This window comes from Sinocyclocheilus grahami, unplaced genomic scaffold, assembly GCF_001515645.1.
Source record: "Sinocyclocheilus grahami isolate Dianchi unplaced genomic scaffold, SAMN03320097.WGS_v1.1 scaffold39.1, whole genome shotgun sequence".
Taxonomy (NCBI): domain Eukaryota; kingdom Metazoa; phylum Chordata; class Actinopteri; order Cypriniformes; family Cyprinidae; genus Sinocyclocheilus; species Sinocyclocheilus grahami.
Genome location: NW_015505218.1, coordinates 1,925,959 through 1,948,018, shown reverse-complemented (window position 1 = coordinate 1,948,018; position 22,060 = coordinate 1,925,959). Strand labels below are relative to the sequence as shown.

Below are 22,060 nucleotides of genomic sequence, written 5' to 3'. Positions count from 1 at the left end.
TTAATTTGTGTTCTGAAGATGAATGGAAGTCTTACGGGTTTGGAACGACATGAGGGTGAGTAATTAATGACAGAATTTTCCTTTTTGGGTGAACTAACCCTTTAAGAAGTTAATACTTTTATTTAGCAAGGATGTGTTCAATTGATCAAAAGTGACAGTAAAGACATTCACAGTATTTTTATTTCAAACAAATGCTGTACTTTTGAACATTCAATTCACAGAATCCTGAACAAAATCACATTGTTCACAAAAACATTAAATAGCATAACTCTTCAGCATTGAATAGTAATTTTGAGCACAAAATCATCACATTAGAATGAGTTCTGAAAGATCATGAGACACTGTAGACTGGAGGTAGTTGTTGCTGAAATTTCAGCTTTGCCATATTTCACATTATTACCGTTTTATCTTAGCCTTGGCGAGCATAAAATATTTCTTTTTCTTTTTTTTTTTAAATCTAACCAAGCCTAAACATTTGAACAGTAGTGTAATTATCCATGCTTTAGCACAACTCTCTGTGTAGAATATGAGAATAACCTGTTTTATCATTGGGCCAAAACGGTGGGCTATAATTTGTTTGATTACAGGACCACAGTAGCCATAATTCAGAAATCCCTATGCTTTCGAAATTGCACCACCAAGATGATGCAATTGTCTGTCTTAGTAGTATTTCTTGGGCTCAGAATAATCCATCAGCCTAATTCATTTTACTCTGTGGTGCAGGAATATAGTTTAAGGCTCAGATAATAATTCCTGCCTTCTCCCATTTCCTCAGGACACTCATCCTTGTTCCCGATGGAAGATGGCTTCCCAGACGAGGAGAGAGGCGATCAGAGCCTGCCTGGCCTGGGTTCCCCCCACTGCTTCCCTCACCAGAACGGAGAGAGGGTGGAGCGCTATTCTCGCAAAGTCTTTGTGGGTGGCCTCCCCCCTGACATAGACGAAGGTATTGCACAGGATTAGGGTGACCTCTACGCTGCTGCTTATGAAAACAAAAACAGGTTTCAAGGTTCATTCTTGGCTTTGGAACCGTGTCCACGATAGCCACTAGCTCTTATCTGCAATATTATCTTTCCTAGATGAGATAACTGCTAGTTTTCGCCGTTTTGGGCACCTGTTTGTGGACTGGCCTCACAAAGCAGAGAGCAAGTCATACTTCCCCCCGAAAGGTGAGCTAAGAGTATCAGTTGACCATTTTAAAGGGTGTTTTTAAACCGTAATTTTCATAATTTGCACATTCCAATGTTATAGTTGTGGCTAGCTTGATCCCCGATGATGGTGCTTGAGTACTGAATTAAAGGGATAGTTCACCCAAAAATGACAATTCTGTCATGTACTCACCCTCATGTCATTCCAAAGGCGTAAGACTTTTGTTCATCTTCAAAAAAAACAAGTGAAGTATACCTGAGAGATTTTTTTCTCCATTTGAAGTCCGTTCCACTTTAAAAAGTAATCCATGTGAATCGAGCGGTGAATTCTTCTGAAGAGACACCATCACTTTATATCTGTTATGCTCGACCAGTAAATCAATTTTGTATGTGAATAAAAGCCTAAATTGAATTTGTTTGGCATATAAAACAATCTCTGTCTCTTCACATGGATTGAACTGCTCATTTCATATGGGTTACTTTTGTGGTGTCTTTATGAACTTTTTGAAGCTTGAAGGTTTTGGTGGAATGGACTTTCAATAGGACAGAAATCTCTTAAGTTTCATTAAATATATATTTGGGTGAACTATCGTTTAAGGTTGGTGATACCAATTATGTTTAAAGACAGGAGTTGTTTTGGTATCGTGTCTATTTAAAAAAACAAAAATTTGCCATTCCTACTGCTTACTAACTCTGAAATTCATTTTCCCAAAGGTTACGCTTTCCTCTTGTTTCAAGATGAGAGCTCTGTTCAAGCCCTTATCGATGCCTGCATCGAGGAGGATGGAAAACTCTACTTATGCGTTTCCAGCCCCACCATTAAAGACAAACCTGTAAGGATGAATTACACTACTGCACCTCAATTTTTATAGTGAATTTTCTTTTTTTTTTTGTCTTAAACAGCTGCATTTTCAAATTCTGTTCTGTGAAGACCTGCTATTTTTTATTTGTTAGCAGATTTGAACTCTGAAAAACTCTGATTATTTTTTCATTTATTTTGTTGACGTGTGGTTTTGTAACAGGTCCAGATTCGCCCGTGGAATCTTAACGATAGTGACTTTGTGATGGATGGATCACAGCCCCTGGACCCGAGGAAGACCATATTTGTGGGTGGGGTTCCACGTCCGCTTCGTGCAGGTATGGAGTTTTTTTTAGTGACTGGCTTAGATTAAATACATGATTACTTAAAAACTGATTTAGAGTAGCCAGGGTTATTTTGTGCCAGAACAAGTCAATCCAGCTGCACTGGAATTGCATTCAGCAACTATTTTAGTGGAACCACCTTCCTTGCTAGCAAAAAATATTTTCATTGTACCTTAAGTAGTTATTAGGAGGAGACCAACAACTTACTTTGTTGTGACATATTTAAGAAGTACTGCTCTTTAAGTAACTTTGTGTTAACATCTTGTTAGTATAGCTACTTGATCAGAAGGGTATCAAAACTGTAACTTGTTAATAGTTTGTAGCTTGACAAACTATTTTCACAGTAGCTTTTCAAAAATGTATCGGGAGTTGCCATTTTATTTTATCATGAAAGAGGTAGAAAGAATTATGCAGTCTGGTGTGTAGGTTTCTAAACATTTAAGCTTTAAATATATTGTCTTTCTGACAGTGGAGCTGGCGATGATCATGGACAGGCTGTATGGTGGCGTGTGCTACGCAGGCATCGACACAGACCCAGAGCTGAAGTACCCCAAGGGAGCAGGGCGGGTCGCCTTCTCTAATCAGCAGAGCTACATTGCTGCTATCAGTGCTCGTTTTGTACAACTGCAGCATGGAGAAATCGATAAACGGGTCAGTGCTGACTTCCACAAAAAACACACATGCACACTCCCCTTCCATGAAATGGCATTGATCCAGCAAGCCTCAAAAAGCAGAGTTTTGGACTATGCTCTCTAACCCTAGTTGTGACATTGCAACATGTTTTTGGCTGATGAACAAATGCATGTTTTGCATAGTTTCAGTTACAATTTAAATGAGTTTCTTCAATGCAGGACTTGTTAAAAAATAAGAAAGATGGGTTTTTGAAGGTCAAAATATTGACCCATGAAACCTGTCAAAAATAAACTATATTTTAAATTTTGGTATTATTTTCATGACAATGTTTTTCTCTAATTCTCATGACTATTTGAAGAAACACTATAAATCCATTTTGATTAATTTGAGTAAAAATGTGTTTTCTTTACCAAGAAAGTGGCAAGATGAAAACCACTATTTTCGGTTTCAAACTTTCTCATAGCGTCTTTAGGTTATAATAACATTAAAAATTCAAATCCAGATTTTGATTTTCAAAGATTTATTATAAAATGTTTTAGTTTTTTTTCAAATTGCAATAAATCCATGACACTTTTTTTTTTTTGTTGAAAATACACAACATAGTAAGTTGATCCACATATGACAGCCTCTGAACTTGGTCAATACTAATCTTATATGCAGGCACTGGATATAATTATGGATATAAATATAACAAGATGCTTTTATAAAAGATATATAAGCATCTTGTTAATGCTATAAATTAATTGCATCATAGAACATTTCATCACGAACATACATGAACAACAATATCACATTAAACCACAGAAATTCCAGAATGACATTTCCCTTACGTTCAACTTCCAAAAGTGCATTCATCTTTGCCATGTTACATTCATTTAGTTGACTAGTGCTATATGCTGTATTAACAAAAACATTAATGGCATAAATAAAAACACTAACACTGACAAGCTACGGAATATCGTGTTCATAATCGAATGCGACTCATCTGCGATTATGAACGCGATATTGCAGTGATCTACGGCTCTGTGTATTAAATGCCGCTCCATCTGAAAGCACGTGATGGAGATTTACTATTCACAGAACCGGCTTTATTGACGAGATGCGCATGACAATCACATGCGATTTATCGTGCAGCCCTAAGTTTGTTTGTTGATCACAAAGTACAAAATAGATGAGGAAAACTAGGAAGCTGGGTGTATTCAAAGCGCCGCCATTACTGTCTACAGCGCGTGGAATAGTACGCTGTGATTGGTTGAGCGGATATATCGCATTCTGCAGAGAAGGGAGACTGGCGTTTGTCGCGGTTTGGAAAAAAAGGGAGAAAACATGACGACAATAACTCGGCGGATATCGCATTTTGTGTAAACTTAAAAATGGACTTTTCAATACCAACCAGATACAATACTGATTTTGGCGATAAAAAAAAGGCTTAATTTGTTCAGTATCTTTATTATTATTTTTTTTTAAATACCAGTTATCACAATATATATTGTGTATATATCACACAATATATATTGTTTTTTGTTATATATATATATAATATGCAATTGACTGAACGATCAATTGAATAAAAGATGTAACCAAACAAAAACAAAAGAGGACAAAAAGAGACTAATGGGGGGGGGAAACTCATATATAACGCCTTAAATATTTAAAAATATTACGATATTTGCTGTTTTACTTTTTTCTGGTATGACAATTCGTATTGTGAATAATAGGAATTACTGACAACTGTCCATACTTATGAAAAGAATGTCACAGTGCAAAAACACACGTGTAACAGTCTGCTGATCTTTCTCGGCCCAGGTGGAAGTGAAGCCATACGTCTTGGATGACCAGCTGTGCGATGAATGTCAGGGCACTCGCTGCGGAGGCAAGTTCGCTCCTTTCTTCTGCGCTAACGTGACCTGTCTCCAGTATTACTGTGAATACTGCTGGGCGGCCATCCACTCACGTGCCGGCCGGGAGTTCCACAAGCCTCTGGTCAAGGAAGGCGGCGACAGACCTCGCCACATCTCCTTCCGCTGGAACTAAAGCTGGTAGGCCAGGAGAAGACGGAGAGAAAGAGAGGAGGGGGAGAGTAGGCTAGGAGGAGTCGCAAAATCATCATCTAAATAAATGCACTTTTCTGTTGCTGGTTCCTTTTTAGTTTAATTTTAAAAAGACAGACAAAAAAATATGATTTTAATTTGTCATTTAATATATAAAAAAAAAAAATGGATGTGTATCCAAAAAAAAGATTCAGGAAGAAAAAGAAAATGTCTAATCCATCTCTATTTTTTTATATCTCCCATTATATTTCATTTTCACGTGCACAGAGATGTGAATATATTGAGTATTAGTATCATTTGTCAGTAAGTATCTGCATGACTTTAGAATTGGCTTTTTGCTAACATTGCAATTGGAAGTATTACGTCCTGTTTTAATTTAATCGGAAAGGCGAAGGAGCAAACGTGAAAAGAAAAGGTGCGGGGAAGAGTGCACTTATTTCTTTGCTACCCAGAGTGCAGATGTGTGGTCTAAGATCTCAGTTGTTAACCAAAGCTTGGGATTTGAGAACAGAAGTGAATTCTCTCGACGCTCTGTTTCTTTTTCTTTTTTTTGCATACTTTGTAATTTAAGACCATGCTAATCTTTAATGTTTCTTGATGACAACAACTGATTCCACAACAGCTGTCTGGATTTGATCTCCATTGTGACATGCAAGAAAACTAATACCTCAAGCTTAGCTGCTAGTTTAAGTCGAATATATATATTTAAAAAAACTAAAACAAAAACAAAAAAAAATCAAGCTGGTCTCACCCTTTCCCCCAGGACCACAGAACAAGGAAATGACATCAGCAAACGGCACATTGAGAAAATCTGCTCTGTCACTTCCTGATTTGAATTCGAGATTCAGCATCCTAGTGGGGAATGTATGTTGTTAAAGTTGCAGTAGTCTGCCTGCAAGCTGGTTCGAATGCAAGGAACTTGATTTCGTTTCTGGTCCAGCTTAGCAAGAAGCAGCCGTCGTTCTCTCAGGCTGTTAGCAGCAAGCCTTCGTTTTCATTTTTAACTCGCAATATGTGTCTCCTAAGCCTTTCCCTAGACCCCAGAAGCCTAAAGCCCTGAAAAGAGGTGTACGTACAAGCAGAACAGCAGTGAAAGCTACTTAGAAGGGAGGAAGAACGATCGAACAATGTACCTCCTGTCCTGCAGCAGCCGTGCCCGCTCAGCCTGAGTGTGAAGCATAACTGAAGGTAGTCCATGCATCTCTCCGCTCACTCGGCCCCTTCCCCCAGCGCTCACCTGAAACATAAGAGGTTTTACTTTCAGACATTAGGGAACCAAAGATGGCCGTGTAGTAGCTTGCGAATCCATGAAGGTTTCCTTTATTTTGCCCTGCAGATTTCATTTTGCCTGATTATTTCTGCCCCCAACCCGACCCAGTCCTCATCCCGTTCAATATAAAGACCAGATGGGCTCCAGCAAACCAAAGATTGGCCTTGAATCGATCAGCATGCAGTTAAAGTCCTAGTAACACTAGTGAAAACCACTGAACCTTTTTCGCAAGTCTAACCGCTTTCCAAAGGTCAACCGAAAGAGTCGCACGGTCAGGAGTTTACGCCAGGCATCAGGATATCCAATTCGGTAGATTTACGGCATTTAAATCGACTAGCGCAAAAACGTTCAATCGACTAGCGCAAAAACGTCAGGGAGTTAGTGATCAATTAAGACTTGATACACTAGTGAGAAATGTATCCTCGTGTCGGCTTGGCGGTGTTCTCGCCGTCACTTGAGCTGGTTGGTTGAACATTTTCGAAGTTAAACAGTTTTTGAAGAATTTGCTGTTAACGAGATAGCAAAAAAAAAAACAGATGATTATTTTATACATGGCCTGCTGATTTTTGGTACAGTGTTTTCTAGCTAAATTATTTTGTCATGCACATATAAACATTTATTATGCACTACTTTTATAAGTACTTTTTTTTTTCTTTTCAACAGTCATTTTAGGCACATTTTTCACGAAATGGAAAAAAAAACCTCCTTTTTGCAATACCTCAATTTTTCACATTGTGAAAGGTAGCTTTTGTACTTTTGTTACTGAGAGATCTGCATATATGGAAATTTTCATTTTAAGAGAAAAAAACCGTTGAGTGAATTTAATATATATTATTTTCAATTATGCTTTTTTTTATACATTTCAGTGCTGAGGAATCTTTACAACTAAGCACGCACTTGTGTTGACGCGACAAATCTGCAGAGGAGAGATCAGAGTGTATATTGTTTAAGGTCTTGGCTCTTGTACGCTAGATTTTAATGGCAACCCTAGATTCGGAAATGATCTGACAGCAGCATGGCAAGAACACGTTGTCGTTCATGTTAATATTGCGCAAAATGGCTAAAAGAGACCCTCGTCTTTTTGGTTTCCTCTCCATAGCTGGAATATAAACTTCTAATATAAGGAGATTGCTAAATCTGGTTCATGTTTAGGCTGATCCTCGTATCACAAGAATGGATGTTTGATGTTTAGATATTTTAACATTTGAAAATATATATTCTTGAACTGCCAACTAGTTCCTATTGTAATCCTTAGCATGCATGAGAAAAAAAAAAGACGTACATGAATTAGCTATTGAAATTAATCGTTGTGGTTGTGCACCAGATGTTTCTAAACCTTTCGTGTAAGGCCACCCCACACCCTGCACCCTTCCCATGTTATTCTCTATACCTTCCCCATAATCCAGTATCGATAGGATGCACGGAGTAAAACACACACACACACACACACACACACACACGCACGTGAAAAAAGAACTCTAAATGTCATTGGAGGAATTTGCAGTGCAGGACGAAAGCATCTTCTTTAGTACGCTGTTGAATAGACTTGAGAACTTCATCCCCACTGTCTGTTTGAAGTAAATCAAAACCCGTTTGCAGGAAGGGGAACTTAAGACTTGAATGTGGTAAATGTTGCAAGTTAACTTGGAGTTGTTATGTGCAATACTTTTTTTGAACTTTTTTCCAGATAAAGACTCTTTGCAATGTAATTCTTTAATGCCATTTTTAATTGCCGACATTTAAAGAAGATGTTAATATGTTTTTCACAGTCATTTTCTACTGTTATTGTAATCCTTTTCATGCTGGTGTTTGTAAAAAAGAAAAGAAATCAAACTATTTGTACTAATATAAATAATTGAAGTTATTTTTAAAACATTAAAGGTTTTGTGCTCATTTGCTTATTTTGTTTATTTCAAGCTACTGTGATTGATTGCATTGTAATTATTAGGTCAACAATGTATTTAGCTGTTTATTGGTATATTTTTAATTGGAATGTATAATTAATTTTTATAATTTTGATCAGATTTTTGTTATATTTTTGAGGTGAAGCTTTTAATATGTTAAAGTGTCTAGTTTTTACTAATTGCTATATTGTGCTCCACAATATATGGTTCACATTTTCTGAAGGAAAATAAATATTTAAATATCTGTCTGTTAACGATGTTACTTAATGGCAAAATTTCAATAGTTTTTAACTGTGTATGGGAAGGTTGTTGTATTTATTAATAGCATTTTTTACTTAAGATATCACCTTAATTTTTATTGTCATTTCACTTTATAAGTTCCTATTTTTGTATTTTTCTTTCTAATTAAGTTATGTTATATGAAATGTCCATATTCTAGGAGTTGGTCTGTAAGTGCTAGTGAAACAAAAAGAAAAATCTAATGTTATTTAATTGTTTGCAGCCAACTATTTATAACAATATGCATAATTTTTAAATATTTGTAATGTGAAATGTTGAATGAATAAAACTTAACTGTGACAAGACGCCGACTCTCCTGTATTTCTTGCGTTATGTTTTAGAAATGCGATATAAATGCCTGAAATAGTCTCGTTCTCTAGATATATTCTCTGGATAGGTAGATTCTGGCAGATGCTACTCTGAATTCATTTGAATTTTTTTCAGTGGCTCATCTCTGCTCAAATGAATCGTAATGACCAGTAGGAATTCTGCCGTGGAATCCAACCTCTGGATTTTCTGCCAGTTTTACACTTAATTTTGCTATAACCACATTGCAGGGAAAAACATTTTAATCCATTTGCATTGCTTTAGAAGCTGGGTGTATTTCTTTTGTTTTTATATCATGAGGTTTTATGTTCTTATTGTGTTCTCGGTGGCACCATCTGCTGTCTCTGAATGGTTCTATTGGAAATTCAGTTCTTTGTTACTTGATCTTGTAAGCGCTTTATTTGTTCTTTGGATTACAAGTCATTTTGTTGCAAATCCATTGTCTTAACGCTTCTGTTCATATTCACATAAACCGTATTTGACACCCATGTAGATTTCCCATTTTGCAGTGTCTTGTTTATTAATGTCTTCAATAGTCAGTTTTCAATTCTACAGTGTTCTCAAAACAGATGGATGAGAAAAACAGAAACAAAAATGATTTGACATGTTTAGAGAGAAATCAAAAGCAGATGTCAGATTGGGGAAATGTATACGCTTGATAGCACAATTTTTCAATTCGGCGAACACAAATCTGATTTTATCATTAGCCACTAATTCAATTCTTGGCTTCTTTCACTCTATACTCCACAGGAGATCAGCAATTTCTTTGCTTTATAATTTTACAGGTGACGTTTCTGTAATAGATCAGTGTGGCACTGTTTCAGTGAAACGTCTTTGTCTAGATTTCACAGTGGTCGATGCCATCAGGCTGAGGTAATGACGATGATCCTCCCTAATAAAACAGTGAACATGCCTCAGTTGTTCCCTTATATCTCTCCAGCTACAGGATCTGTAGAATAATAGAAGAGTGAGATGAGATCATCCTCATCTCAGACTCTAGAAACAGGTTGCGTACTGTGTGTAGTCAGGTCACAGTCGAATTCTTTATTTCCCATGAGACTGCGGGACAGGAACTGTAGATCATGGTGGTTCACTGGTGAGAGGTTTCAATCACAGAACTCATTTGGAATTATTTGGATGATAAACAGATTGATTATCAGTTGAAACTGTGCATGATGTGTGACATCATTGCCACACCCTTTAGAAGGAATTACATGATGAGTAAGCCTGCATATTTTTGCCGGCATCCCAAAGAAGCACAGCATACTTACATTCATTAGTACAGAAAGGCTAAAATACTTTGATGAATATATCTACTTAAAGGTAAACTGAATGTAATGTTTTCAGAAACTTAAGTCATTAATTACAATTACAAAAAAAAAGTAAATTATAATAAATTTTTATTTAAATGCAAATCACATGCAATTATGTGATTTGCATTTAAATAAACATTTATTATAATTTACTTTTTTTTTTTTAAATGGAAATAGCGGAGCTTGAAAGATTTGAAGTACACTACAAAGACATCCAATACAGTTAAGTGCACTTCTTTTTTTACATGGGATAGTGTGTGTGTGCTTCATGTAGCTACAATATTTAACAAGCGTGTAAAATCACTGTTGGTGTTACACCCCATCCACCTTCAATCATTTTTAAATTGGGATGGGTGCCTTAAGTGCTATACATGATTAGTTCAATGGTGGGCATTATTACGGTGGCCGAGAAGTGCTAAACAAATCACAATTCTGAAAACAAAATAACAAATTACAAACACAAATGCAGATCTAAAAAACAAAATAACAATTCAGAAAACACAATGACAAATTCGAAAACAAAATAACAAGTCAGAAAACACAACGACAAATCCGAAAACAAATTAACAAGTCAGTAAACACAACGACAAATCAGACAAACAGTTGAAAATAAAGTATCGGGTAGGTGTAGGGAGGGCTTTATTGTACCAATAAGGTGGCATCCATTTAATAATTAAAATTAAAATTATAATTTACACAATACGTTATTATTGCATACTGTTTTATAATGTACTACAATACTGAAGTGCAGATAACTTTGTAAGGGTCGGGCAAAACAAATGTAGGGTTTCTTTTAGATCCCCCCTAGTGGCTTGAGTGTAAGTGAGGGTTTGGATGCTGCGTGAGGCCGCCAGTATCTGCATCTCTCGCATCAGCGCCACGCACACATACAGCATCTCCATCTCGACGCTTCACCTGCCCTCATCAATACACGCCGAATTGAAACTGTCTTTGAACCCGTTTAAAGCGTGAAAGTCGACCGCGTTTGGTGAGTACGTGTTTAAAAACATCTTTTCATCTTTTGCGTGTTGTGTTTGGGTGGGAGATAAATTGTTGTGACTGGTAAACCAGCCATAAAAGGGGCGCGGGTGCTTTATTTGCTCTGTGGCTGATGTTTCGGCACCTGTATTTTAGACAATATAGTTCAGCTGTGCGGTGTTTTTTTCTCTTTCATCTTAAAGATCAATGCACAATCATTTACTTGTATTTAGAAGCGCAACGTTTGTGTATTTTAAAACATTCGGGTTGACATCAGACAGACACGCGCGAGGTGTTTACCTAATGCTTTGATGTATAAGGTGTTTGATGTAGCTCTGCATGGTTCACTGATGTGCCAGAGGTGTATAGATTTTTTGTTTTATTATTAAAGGTGGTCGATATTTGACATGGAGCCAGGCTGGAATATTTTAAAATGCTATTTTACAAGTGTTTTAAAAAATCCTCTACATTTATAGGCTGGTGAAAGGTGAAATAATCTTGTAAAGATGGTTAAACTGGGGAGTAATCTACAAGAAAAAGGAGCAAAAGCTGTTAGCGTTGAGGACGGCTTTCAGAACGTCCCCCTCATCACGCCCTTGGATGTTACTAACCTTCAGTACCAAGCCCCAGACAAGGTAAGGGACATTGTTTTTCAGGTCTTATATAATAGAACATTACCATGCCTCTTGTCAGGTCAGAAAAAATATAACCTTCACCTATTGTCACATAGCAAAATGTCAAATGGTACTGACGCCTAGAAAGCATAATGTTGTATTAACCCCATGTGTTAACTTAAATTGTCAGACTGTTTTTTTTTTTTTACACTATCCTTTCATATTATCTTTGGATTATGTTCTTGTTTTTAATTTAATATGATAAGCTTTCACTGATTTTCCCAAACATGTCGGTACAATCTTCTGCTTTTAAGGTTGGGTTGCCAACCAGTGTGCCTTAGGGTGCGAGCTGTGACACTTTCTGTGAGTGGTGCTTCAGCCCTCATTTGGGATTCTGCTGAGGAAGGCGCAATCATTCTTTGCACCTGCTAACTGAAGTGGCCTGTCACTCTGCCCAAACCTGTGCACAAGCCAGTAACAAAAGGGAACGCCATCATATTTTAAGGAGCGCGCAGCCCTCCACGCAAGCCTAAGCACCCCACGCCCACCCCCTCCCCAATCCTTTATTGGCCTGCATGACAAAGAGAAAAAGCCAGTTTATCTTTTATCTCAGATGTCATATGGAGGCTGCATCCTCTGTTTAATGCCAGCTCAGAGGTGAAGAGGATGTGTTGGATTATCAACATGTCTATGTCACCTGATGAGCCTTTTTTTCTCTCTTGTAAAAGCTAGTGACTCTCAGAGACTATGCAATTTAGGGTTTTATGTATACTTGATCATTATTGTGGACTAAAATGTTGTGCAATGAAAACTTGTTGTAAATATAATATTTATATTATTTTACAGCTTCAATTTTTAGCTCCAATTGTGAGTGGTAGGCAAGAATTACTATATGAAAAGGATAAAAGCAAAAATATTGTTTTTAAATTATTTTTTCTAGACCGCTATATTTCTGTAGGTTCCTGAAGAGATCTTGGATAAGGTCAGTTAATGTTTATTTCCATAGACGTGTGCTCTGAGGCCTTGCAGGACAATGATCCTGCCCTGCTTACATGACATAATACTTCAAAATAGTTCTTATTTAATTAACAAAAATTAGATTGTAATTATGACATTTTCTTGTAAGATGAAAGAGAATAGTAATTTAACAGAATGGCCCTGAGCCTCAGTTGGAAAGATGACTGAATTTGTCTTGTACAAATTATTTGAAAGCATTTTGTTCAAATATGCCCAATTATATTTTGAAAAGAAGATCACTAATTATAGCTTCATGTATAATGTCAGTCAGTTCAAGAGTATATTCAAAGACTGTTGATAAGTCTAATGATAAGCACAGTACAATTTTTTTAATGTAACTAATCAATAATGCTGAATCCAGTGCGGTACTTAAATGACCAACTTAATACTTCTGTGATTGTAAGAATCAAAAGTAATAAATAAATAAATAAATAAATGTTTTTATAATTTGTTTGGTCGAAAGCAAAGTAGAATTATTTTAAGCAGAGAATCATAGCATCTGAAGTTGCTGTAATCCATGCACTTGATACAATTCTGTCACCTAAACTTGGACAATGTAATAACCATTAATTTTTCATGCTGACATTAAAGTGTTTAAGCAGGACAAGGATCAGCCCTGCGGGAAATCATTATCTTTCTCTAGAGGTCTGCAGATAGCAATCAGGCAGTAATGACTGCAAATTATTTGAAAGCTGTTTTAGCATTATTTATTTTACACGAACCAAGTTAAGAACACAATCTTTGAAGAATTAGGTTTATTTACTGTAATGAGGTGTGTAGATTCATTAAATGAATACAATAATGAGTTTTTGTCAGTTATTTGACACCATAACTGAAAAACAAAAAATATGGATTAAATGTTTTGATATTCGAGACGTAATGTTGCAAGGATTGCATCTAGTTTTGGTACCAGTGCAGATGCTCTTTTCATTTTTTTCCCCAGTAGTGACTCTCAGAGACTATGCAATTTAGGGTTTTATGTATACTTGATCATTATTGTGGACTAAAATGTTGTGCAATGAAAACTTGTTGTAAATATAATATTTATATTATTTTACAGCTTCAATTTTTAGCTCCAATTGTGAGTGGTAGGCAAGAATTACTATATGAAAAGGATAAAAGCAAAAATATTGTTTTTAAATTATTTTTTCTAGACCGCTATATTTCTGTAGGTTCCTGAAGAGATCTTGGATAAGGTCAGTTAATGTTTATTTCCATAGACGTGTGCTCTGAGGCCTTGCAGGACAATGATCCTGCCCTGCTTACATGACATAATACTTCAAAATAGTTCTTATTTAATTAACAAAAATTAGATTGTAATTATGACATTTTCTTGTAAGATGAAAGAGAATAGTAATTTAACAGAATGGCCCTGAGCCTCAGTTGGAAAGATGACTGAATTTGTCTTGTACAAATTATTTGAAAGCATTTTGTTCAAATATGCCCAATTATATTTTGAAAAGAAGATCACTAATTATAGCTTCATGTATAATGTCAGTCAGTTCAAGAGTATATTCAAAGACTGTTGATAAGTCTAATGATAAGCACAGTACAATTTTTTTAATGTAACTAATCAATAATGCTGAATCCAGTGCGGTACTTAAATGACCAACTTAATACTTCTGTGATTGTAAGAATCAAAAGTAATAAATAAATAAATAAATAAATGTTTTTATAATTTGTTTGGTCGAAAGCAAAGTAGAATTATTTTAAGCAGAGAATCATAGCATCTGAAGTTGCTGTAATCCATGCACTTGATACAATTCTGTCACCTAAACTTGGACAATGTAATAACCATTAATTTTTCATGCTGACATTAAAGTGTTTAAGCAGGACAAGGATCAGCCCTGCGGGAAATCATTATCTTTCTCTAGAGGTCTGCAGATAGCAATCAGGCAGTAATGACTGCAAATTATTTGAAAGCTGTTTTAGCATTATTTATTTTACACGAACCAAGTTAAGAACACAATCTTTGAAGAATTAGGTTTATTTACTGTAATGAGGTGTGTAGATTCATTAAATGAATACAATAATGAGTTTTTGTCAGTTATTTGACACCATAACTGAAAAACAAAAAAATATGGATTAAATGTTTTGATATTCGAGACGTAATGTTGCAAGGATTGCATCTAGTTTTGGTACCACTGCAGATGCTCTTTTCATTTTTTTCCCCAGCTTTTAAATCTGTTTTCCCAAGGGGACTTACATATGGAAGCATTTGGCCAGGTTGTCTTGTTGTTATCCAGAATTTCGGAACAACTCCATTATCATCGGACTACCGAATTTATCATCTGCTAATTGCATGCAAATCACAAGCTGCTTGCAAATCACCATCTCATCATTATTCAGAGCATTTTTCAATCAAATAGGTTGTCATACCAGCATATCAGTACAACACTTATATTGGAGAGGATCAATCTAGTCTGATCCAGAGTAGTCCCTGTTGTTGACACTATCGATGGCTTGAATCAGCAGCAAAAAAGACAATGTGCAACCTCGCCTGGAGGCAGAGGTTGCATTCTGGGGGAGTGGAAAAACGGAATAACAATCCCAGCGATAACCTCACATAGCTCAGGAGAAGGAGAGAGAAATGGAAGCAGACAAGATGGTTATTCAGGGGGAAAATAAAATGTCAGAGGGTTTGGGAAGGAGACAGATAAGCAGTAATTTCAGAGTTCATGACAAGTGGTTGAGCTTCATGCAGTGGTCTACAGGGCATTAGACTTGATCAACCTCAGGGTTTCTAGAAATCAAGATGGCAGGAACCGAGGTCAGTACTGAGACGTAATCATCTAGAGGTGTCATTCCTCCATCTGTTACCACACATCTCACCTTCCGCGAAGGTTGGGCAAAATTCTAAGTTTCGAATTTGCGCCCTCTCAGTTCATTAGTTGGAATTTAAATCGAATGACAGGACAAGGAATTCACTAAATTGCAATTCAAGAAATATGTTTTTTGGCATATCCAACTCAAATCCACTTGAAATTTCAACACTTGAAATCCAATTTTTATAAACCCTACCTAAACCACATACTCATGTGGTTTGAAACCAGATTAAAATTAGATTTTTGATCATCCGTTTGTATTTCAAGTAGGATTTTTCATCGTCTGGGATGCAATGTGATCTACCCTGTCTGATTTGCCATGACTGAGTGCTGTTGTGGGAATAGGCTTTGATTTTGGTAAGGCCAATTATGACAACGTTACTGGAAGTCCTGCTTACCTCAGCATGTCTGTGAGATCAGTGATTTTGAGCAATTTAAAAACCAGCATGACGTTTTATCACGAGGAAGGCCTAACATGATTATGGTTATTATTGATCGGAAGTTACTGGCTTCATGGTACAGTTATCAAACCCTCAGGGAATTTACTGTTTACATTGTCAAATTGTCGTTTTAATGGATAAACACTCTTTTCGCAGGTGGTGGTGAAGACACGAACCGAGTATCAGACGGAACAGAAGAATAAGGCCAAGCTGAAGGTTCCCAAGGTGGAGGAGTTCACCATCGGTGTGACTGATGGAGTTTCTGAAAGGCTGAAGGTATGGCTGGACTTCCTTTGGCTGGAATTCATAGAAAGAAAATGAACATTGAACAATTAGTGTACAATGATATGTTTGCAATCAGTTCTGTCAGTTCTTTTAAATTGGCTTTGGTGGCTTTGCTTTCCACTCACTTGCTAAAAAACATCATGGCTGGTCAGCAGATGTTATGGGAAAAACCAGATTCACCAGCAAGACCACACTGGTGAACCTGTGAAACCAGTTCAAAGACCAGACTGTAACAGCATGGATATTCTTTCTTTTCCCCATCACTACAATTGGATGGTAATACAAAGATGTTCTAAAGATCTCTTCTTTTTTAAGTGTCATTAATGCTGTCACAAAAAAGTAGACATTCAGACTTTGTTGCAATACTCTTTGCTTCAGCTATTTGGATTGAATCCTGGAAGCAGTTCTAGAGGCAGTTGGGTGATAGAGAGTTGTTGCCAGTCGGAACTGTTTTTATTAACGCAGAGTTGGAGAGTCTGGAGGGACGTTTTACCGTAGCAGTGAAGGTCATTGGAGAGGCAGGTGAAGAAGACCGCAAACATTGGTAAAAGATTGACTTCCTTCTTAAATGACACTGAATGGAACTGTCAGCTGCCTTGAAACCACAGTGCACTACGAAAACAATAAAACATTTGACATACACAGAATATTTCCACAGACGAAATCTAGATGTTCTAGCCTGAGATCATCCTTCAACTTCCTGCTTGTTATTTTTTGAAGTACTGAAGGAAACATACCGGAGCATTCTTGTATGAGCTTGTTGTAGGAAACTCTTCTCGAGGTTGTTGTCTAGAATTAGTCATTCAGAGTACAGAAAGCTAACTGCAGGGTTATGTCTGCTGTGTGAAGCCTCCCAGTTGGATTTTTATCATATTCCCTGCTGTAGCTCCAACAGCAAGTAAAGAAGGAATGTTCCCCCTCATTAAATGTTCAAAACAAAAGAGAGTTGCGGTCTCTTGGTGTCTTATGCAGCCAAGTGGAACATATTAACATATCATGTTAAAATAAACGTGGTATTAAGACAACTTAATTAAGCAGGGAGGTTATATGATTTCTGTTTGTTATTAGTACAGTTGGCTGGAAGGTTTGGCAGAGAAAATATGGGGAAAAGGATGAGTTTGGCTTTGATTTCACAACTATACTAAGTGCCACACATATTTACTAAACACATAACTATGTACTTTATTGTTGTTCAAAAATAATTACAGTACTGCTAATCTTAGATTTGCCGCACTGTTTGTTTTTACGCTATATCAGTGTTACATATAGTGAAAAAGAGTATTCAGAGGGAAATAAAGTATAGGATGGGATTTAATTTGATCCATTAGGATTTGAATGGTTTGTGAGAATAGGCTATGATAGTTGTTTCTTGAGTGTAATCCCTAAAGCCGCCTTTCCACTGTCTCCGACATTTGGATACGATTGTCGCACACCCCCCTCCCTAGTGGCAGTCGCACAGAACTTTCAAATTTGTCGTGAAGCAACTCGTCGTGTATCATATGGTAAAAAATAAAAATTGAAAGAATGAATGTATGAATATATGCATGCAAAACAAATGACTCCCCCAAAAAAACATATTAGGTTTTCTGGGGCTAATCAACATAAATAATGATTTAATAATTATGAAATAATTATTTCTGTCATAAATATCCATAACTGTTATTTTACAAAATAGTGTTTACTTAATAATGTTAAAGTGGAAAAAAATTAGTATTTCTAAATTCTCGCTCATGGTTTTGATTAGAATGCATCACATCCGGTCGGGCGGTCAGATACGGTCTAGCCGCAGAAGTTGAATTAATTATTTTAACACACCCGATGCTCAAATCGGATCAAAAATGTCCATATACGCATATGATCGGAACTCCACACAACTCCTGAACTACTTTCCATTGGAAATTGGTAACTTCTGGTCTGCCGCTTGCCGTTTGTCAGGAGGTTTAATTCTAGGTATTAAATTTTTTTAAGAATTACTTAGAAATAAGTAAGAATACGTACAGATTTTAACAGGAGTTTAACATTTTAACACAGCAAAGCTGCCAAAAATATTATAGATCCATTACATTCAAAGAGGGAACCAAGCATTTTTTAGTGACTTTGCTGGGCGCTTTTGGCTTGGAGCAATAGGCAACCACCTCCTAACAACTGAATTGCAACAATAACAACAAAAATCTTGCTGGTTAATATTATTTTTCCATGCCTGTGTAGCGTTGGTTGCAATGCAAAATCAGAAACATTGTTTCAGAAATGTATTCAGATCAGGTTCAAAATGATGCCTTTCTTTTTTTTTAGAATAATGTTTGCTGATGAATTGTGCTCAATAAGGTTTTAAAATACTGAAGTAACAGTCAAGCACACACACACATTCTTAGAAGAAATAACTTGTCAAACTCCAGGAATACACCCCTGCAGAACCTTCTGGCAGTGCTGCAAACCAATTAATAATCTGCCTGAAAATAATAAAGCTTCTTAATGGAGAGCGTTTGCACACACAAAGACACACAAATTCTCATGCGCAGTGCAAACCAGATACCCAGCTAATCCTCAGACGTAGCTGCACAATCCTCAGTTCAGACACACATCCCATAGCTGAATGGATGTCAAGCCGACAGCAGACATGAGGGACGGGAAGAGAGAGATAGAAAAATTGAGGACATTGAGCTGAAATGCCGCCCCGTCAGTCTCGGCATCTCTGGGAGAGCAGCAGAATAAGAATGAAGGAGAGGGGTTGGGGGAGCGGCAGACATGCTCGCTTGAAGGACCACTCTCATCCTGGCACACCCACACTGCACTGCCTAGGCCCTTCGGCTCTTGTTTAGCCTACCATTTTAACATCTCCAGAGAGAAAATGGGAGGGAATAAGAAATAAAAAGGAGGGTGAAAAAGACTGCTTCACTGGAGGCAGCTAGTCAGAGAAAGAGAAAGAGAAAGAGAAAAAACACTTAATACACAGTTAAGCTTTTATAAGACCAGAAATAGAGTGGGCATATTTCAAATTCTGCAGTTTTCATTACACTTTTCAAACAAATCTATACACCTTGCATCCTTTTGCAATTTTAAAAACAGTTCTTTAAAAAATCGTGCATTTATATTCTGCATTAAAACATTATTATATTATATTTTTTACCTTATGGTATTCTTTTTGCTTTGATATTCACCATGTAAATTAAGTCTTCAGATTCATGTACCAGTGTATTTACATGGTAATGCCATGATGCAATGTTCAAAAAGCATGGTAATATCATGGCAGTTTTTCTTTGCCTAGCGTGAAGACAATTGCTTGCCATTTTCATATCCATGATTTTTGCATGGTACTCAAAATAATTCAAATAATACTGAAGTTACCATATTACAAGTCAATGGTAATACCATTGTACTTTTTGTTACCTTTTGGTTAGTGTGTGAAGTCAGCTGATTACCATATTTATGTACCATGGTAAGCCATTAATTTAATGGTAGTACATGTGCAAAAAGGTAACATTTATTGCAATATGTTTTTAAGTCAGTGCTTTCTTTAAAAAAACAAATGTTAGCAAATGTCTTCTGTCCCTTTAAAATAATTTTTATGTGAAAGTCTGCAAGCATTCAAGCTGAAATGCCTTTGTTGATGCAACGTAACTCATCCTGTCATTGACAGAAAAGAGACCGCCATGCAGAGAGATGCATTTGAGGGCACACAATCTACTTTTGTAAAACGCTGCCAATCCATTCTCCCAAGTCACGCAGTAAATTGTCACTGGCCGTTCGCTCGATGACAAAATAAAGTACCCAATCATGTGGGAGTGCCAGGAAACAGAGACGATTGTCACCCACCCTGAAGTCAGGAGACCATGCTATGCTGCAAGTTAAGCTGAATTGCTCGTAGCATCCCCCTACAGATGATGGCCATTCATTGAATTTGACAAATCATTTGCTTGGGCAAAACCATATGTTGTCAAGCAGTGACCCCGGGTGATGCAGGGGGCAGTCACTGTCAGAGTGATTGATCGTGGTGAGTGATGGCGTTTATAGTCTCCAAAGGCAAGCTGGAAACACTCAGCCCCCAGTTTTTACATGTTGTCTCCACTACAGTGGCAACCAAAAATATGTAGAATGTTACCAAAAATGTAATTTACACAAATTAAAATGTTTTTTTTCATACAATTATAGTCAATTGGGTCCAAAGGTCTCAAGCTCCAAAAAGAACATGAGACGTGTAAAAGTACTCCAACAACTGAAAGGTTCTTCAATCTTTTTTTTTTTTTTTTTCTGACATGAGGGTGAGTAATGGTAACAGAATTTTCATTTTCGGGTGAACTATCCATTTAAGATTCTATCCTTGAATAACCCATATTGATTTCGGACCAGTATGTCATAAAATGGTCAGTATCACATCACACTTATATCTTGTATCTGCCGTTGTCATATTCTGTGAAGCTAGAGACGCCATTAGAATTGAATGAAAAGCTTGGGCAATTTACTAGAGTCATTTGTCACGTTAAAATGCGACAGTGTATTTGAACTCCTGCGGGACGCGCTGTTCTCCGTTCACAACGACAGAGATGATTTATGACACCAGATGGCTTTTCCTCTGTTTGAACCCTGATTAATCTCACCTTCCACCACTGCTGGGGCCTCATTTATAAAATGTGCGTATGCACAGATTTGATCTTCGAGTGTGCGTACGCTAAAATCTATGGCAATGTTCATATTTATAAAAACGGTCTTTGACGTGGAAAAGTACTTACCGCCACGTCAGGGTCTGAGCAGGCGTACGCACTTTTCCTTGTGGCAAAGTCGGAGTACTGCAGCTATTTGAACATCTAAGCTGCAATAATAATAAAAGCGGTGTACGTGCAAGCACCGAATTCATCATGAACAGCAATGATGCAGTGTAAGAGATTAATTGTGCAGTGTAGTCAGATTTTTTATTAACGAGATTAAACTGACCTTTTTACTAGCCTAATTTTGAGAGTTCTTTACTCGCTTTCTGTACACAGTTTATTCCAGGTTTTTTATTATTATTTAATTTTACAAGAGAACTCGCAAAGTCTTGATTTACTACTAATGTGTAAAATAGAAAAAAAATGCATAAATGCATCTCCGACTGTTTTGTCTGTGTACCCTATAAGAATAGGCCTATGTCGTGCAATAACGGTTTTTAATATATTCTATTCAATAACATTGTTAACTGTTTTTATTTATAACATCTGCTGCTTTGCTTCTGTGAAAATGAATAGAGACATCAGCCTTAAACTTTGTTTTTGTCATTTGCATCAGTTATATTTGTATAAAATACACTATATATTTTTGTGTCAGTACATTAATGGCACATTTGAGCAGCATTAGTAAACTGTGTAAATATAAAGAAATGCCAAATCACATGCAGGTTTTTTCAGACCGGAGATCGTGTAATTATTTATTTTATTATGATATGAAACGTCCAATTTTTTCCAACGTCCAAGAATTTCGTGATATTCAACTTTTTATTAGTTGTCATAGCAAGTGATTTTAAAAGTAGGATGGCTCACTTTTTATAAGATGACTGAAGATGTTTATTCTTACATTTGGAAACCTAATTGTTTTATAATTACTATTATTATTATTATTATTTCTGTTGCTTCTAGAAGTAGTAATTTTGATAGTGGTCAATTGAAAAAACAGAATAATTACACATTAAATAAAAAGCGTCCCGCACGAACCTCTACCTCCGCAAGCGGGACCTCAATTTCAGACTCAGTAAAGTTAATTTTTTTTCTTTGTGCTCGTCATTCTCAAGCATAGAAAGTCGAATATTGTCGTGTGCTCTTTTAAATGGTAATGATATTAATTAGGGGGCGTTTACAAGGCGGAG

At 36.6% G+C, this 22,060-nt stretch overlaps 2 protein-coding genes across 6 annotated transcripts in view; both read left to right on the top strand.

The window, feature by feature from the left end:
- The window catches only part of LOC107581910 (cytoplasmic polyadenylation element-binding protein 4-like), a 31,000-nt gene extending 22,862 nt beyond the window's left edge, over positions 1-8,138 (top strand). For 3 of the 5 annotated variants that reach the window (XM_016267593.1, XM_016267595.1, XM_016267594.1), the window contains 6 exons: positions 776-946; positions 1,080-1,169; positions 1,863-1,981; positions 2,171-2,285; positions 2,761-2,942; positions 4,731-5,089. In XM_016267593.1, coding sequence (XP_016123079.1) covers positions 776-946; positions 1,080-1,169; positions 1,863-1,981; positions 2,171-2,285; positions 2,761-2,942; positions 4,731-4,958 — 905 coding nt within the window. In that variant the 3' untranslated portion in view covers positions 4,959-5,089. Of the gene's footprint in view, positions 1-775; positions 947-1,079; positions 1,170-1,862; positions 1,982-2,170; positions 2,286-2,760; positions 2,943-4,730; positions 5,090-6,311; positions 6,880-6,908 lie in introns of those variants that run through there. The other 2 variants (XM_016267592.1, XM_016267591.1) reach the window with 2 other exon arrangements.
- A 2,722-nt stretch (positions 8,139-10,860) lies between these two features.
- Positions 10,861-22,060, top strand: part of LOC107581909 (neuron-specific protein family member 2-like) — a 33,580-nt gene continuing 22,380 nt past the window's right edge. The window contains exons 1-3 of the mRNA XM_016267590.1: positions 10,861-11,056; positions 11,523-11,681; positions 16,099-16,218. Coding sequence (XP_016123076.1) covers positions 11,553-11,681; positions 16,099-16,218 — 249 coding nt within the window. The 5' untranslated portion in view covers positions 10,861-11,056; positions 11,523-11,552. The remainder of the gene's footprint in view (positions 11,057-11,522; positions 11,682-16,098; positions 16,219-22,060) is intronic.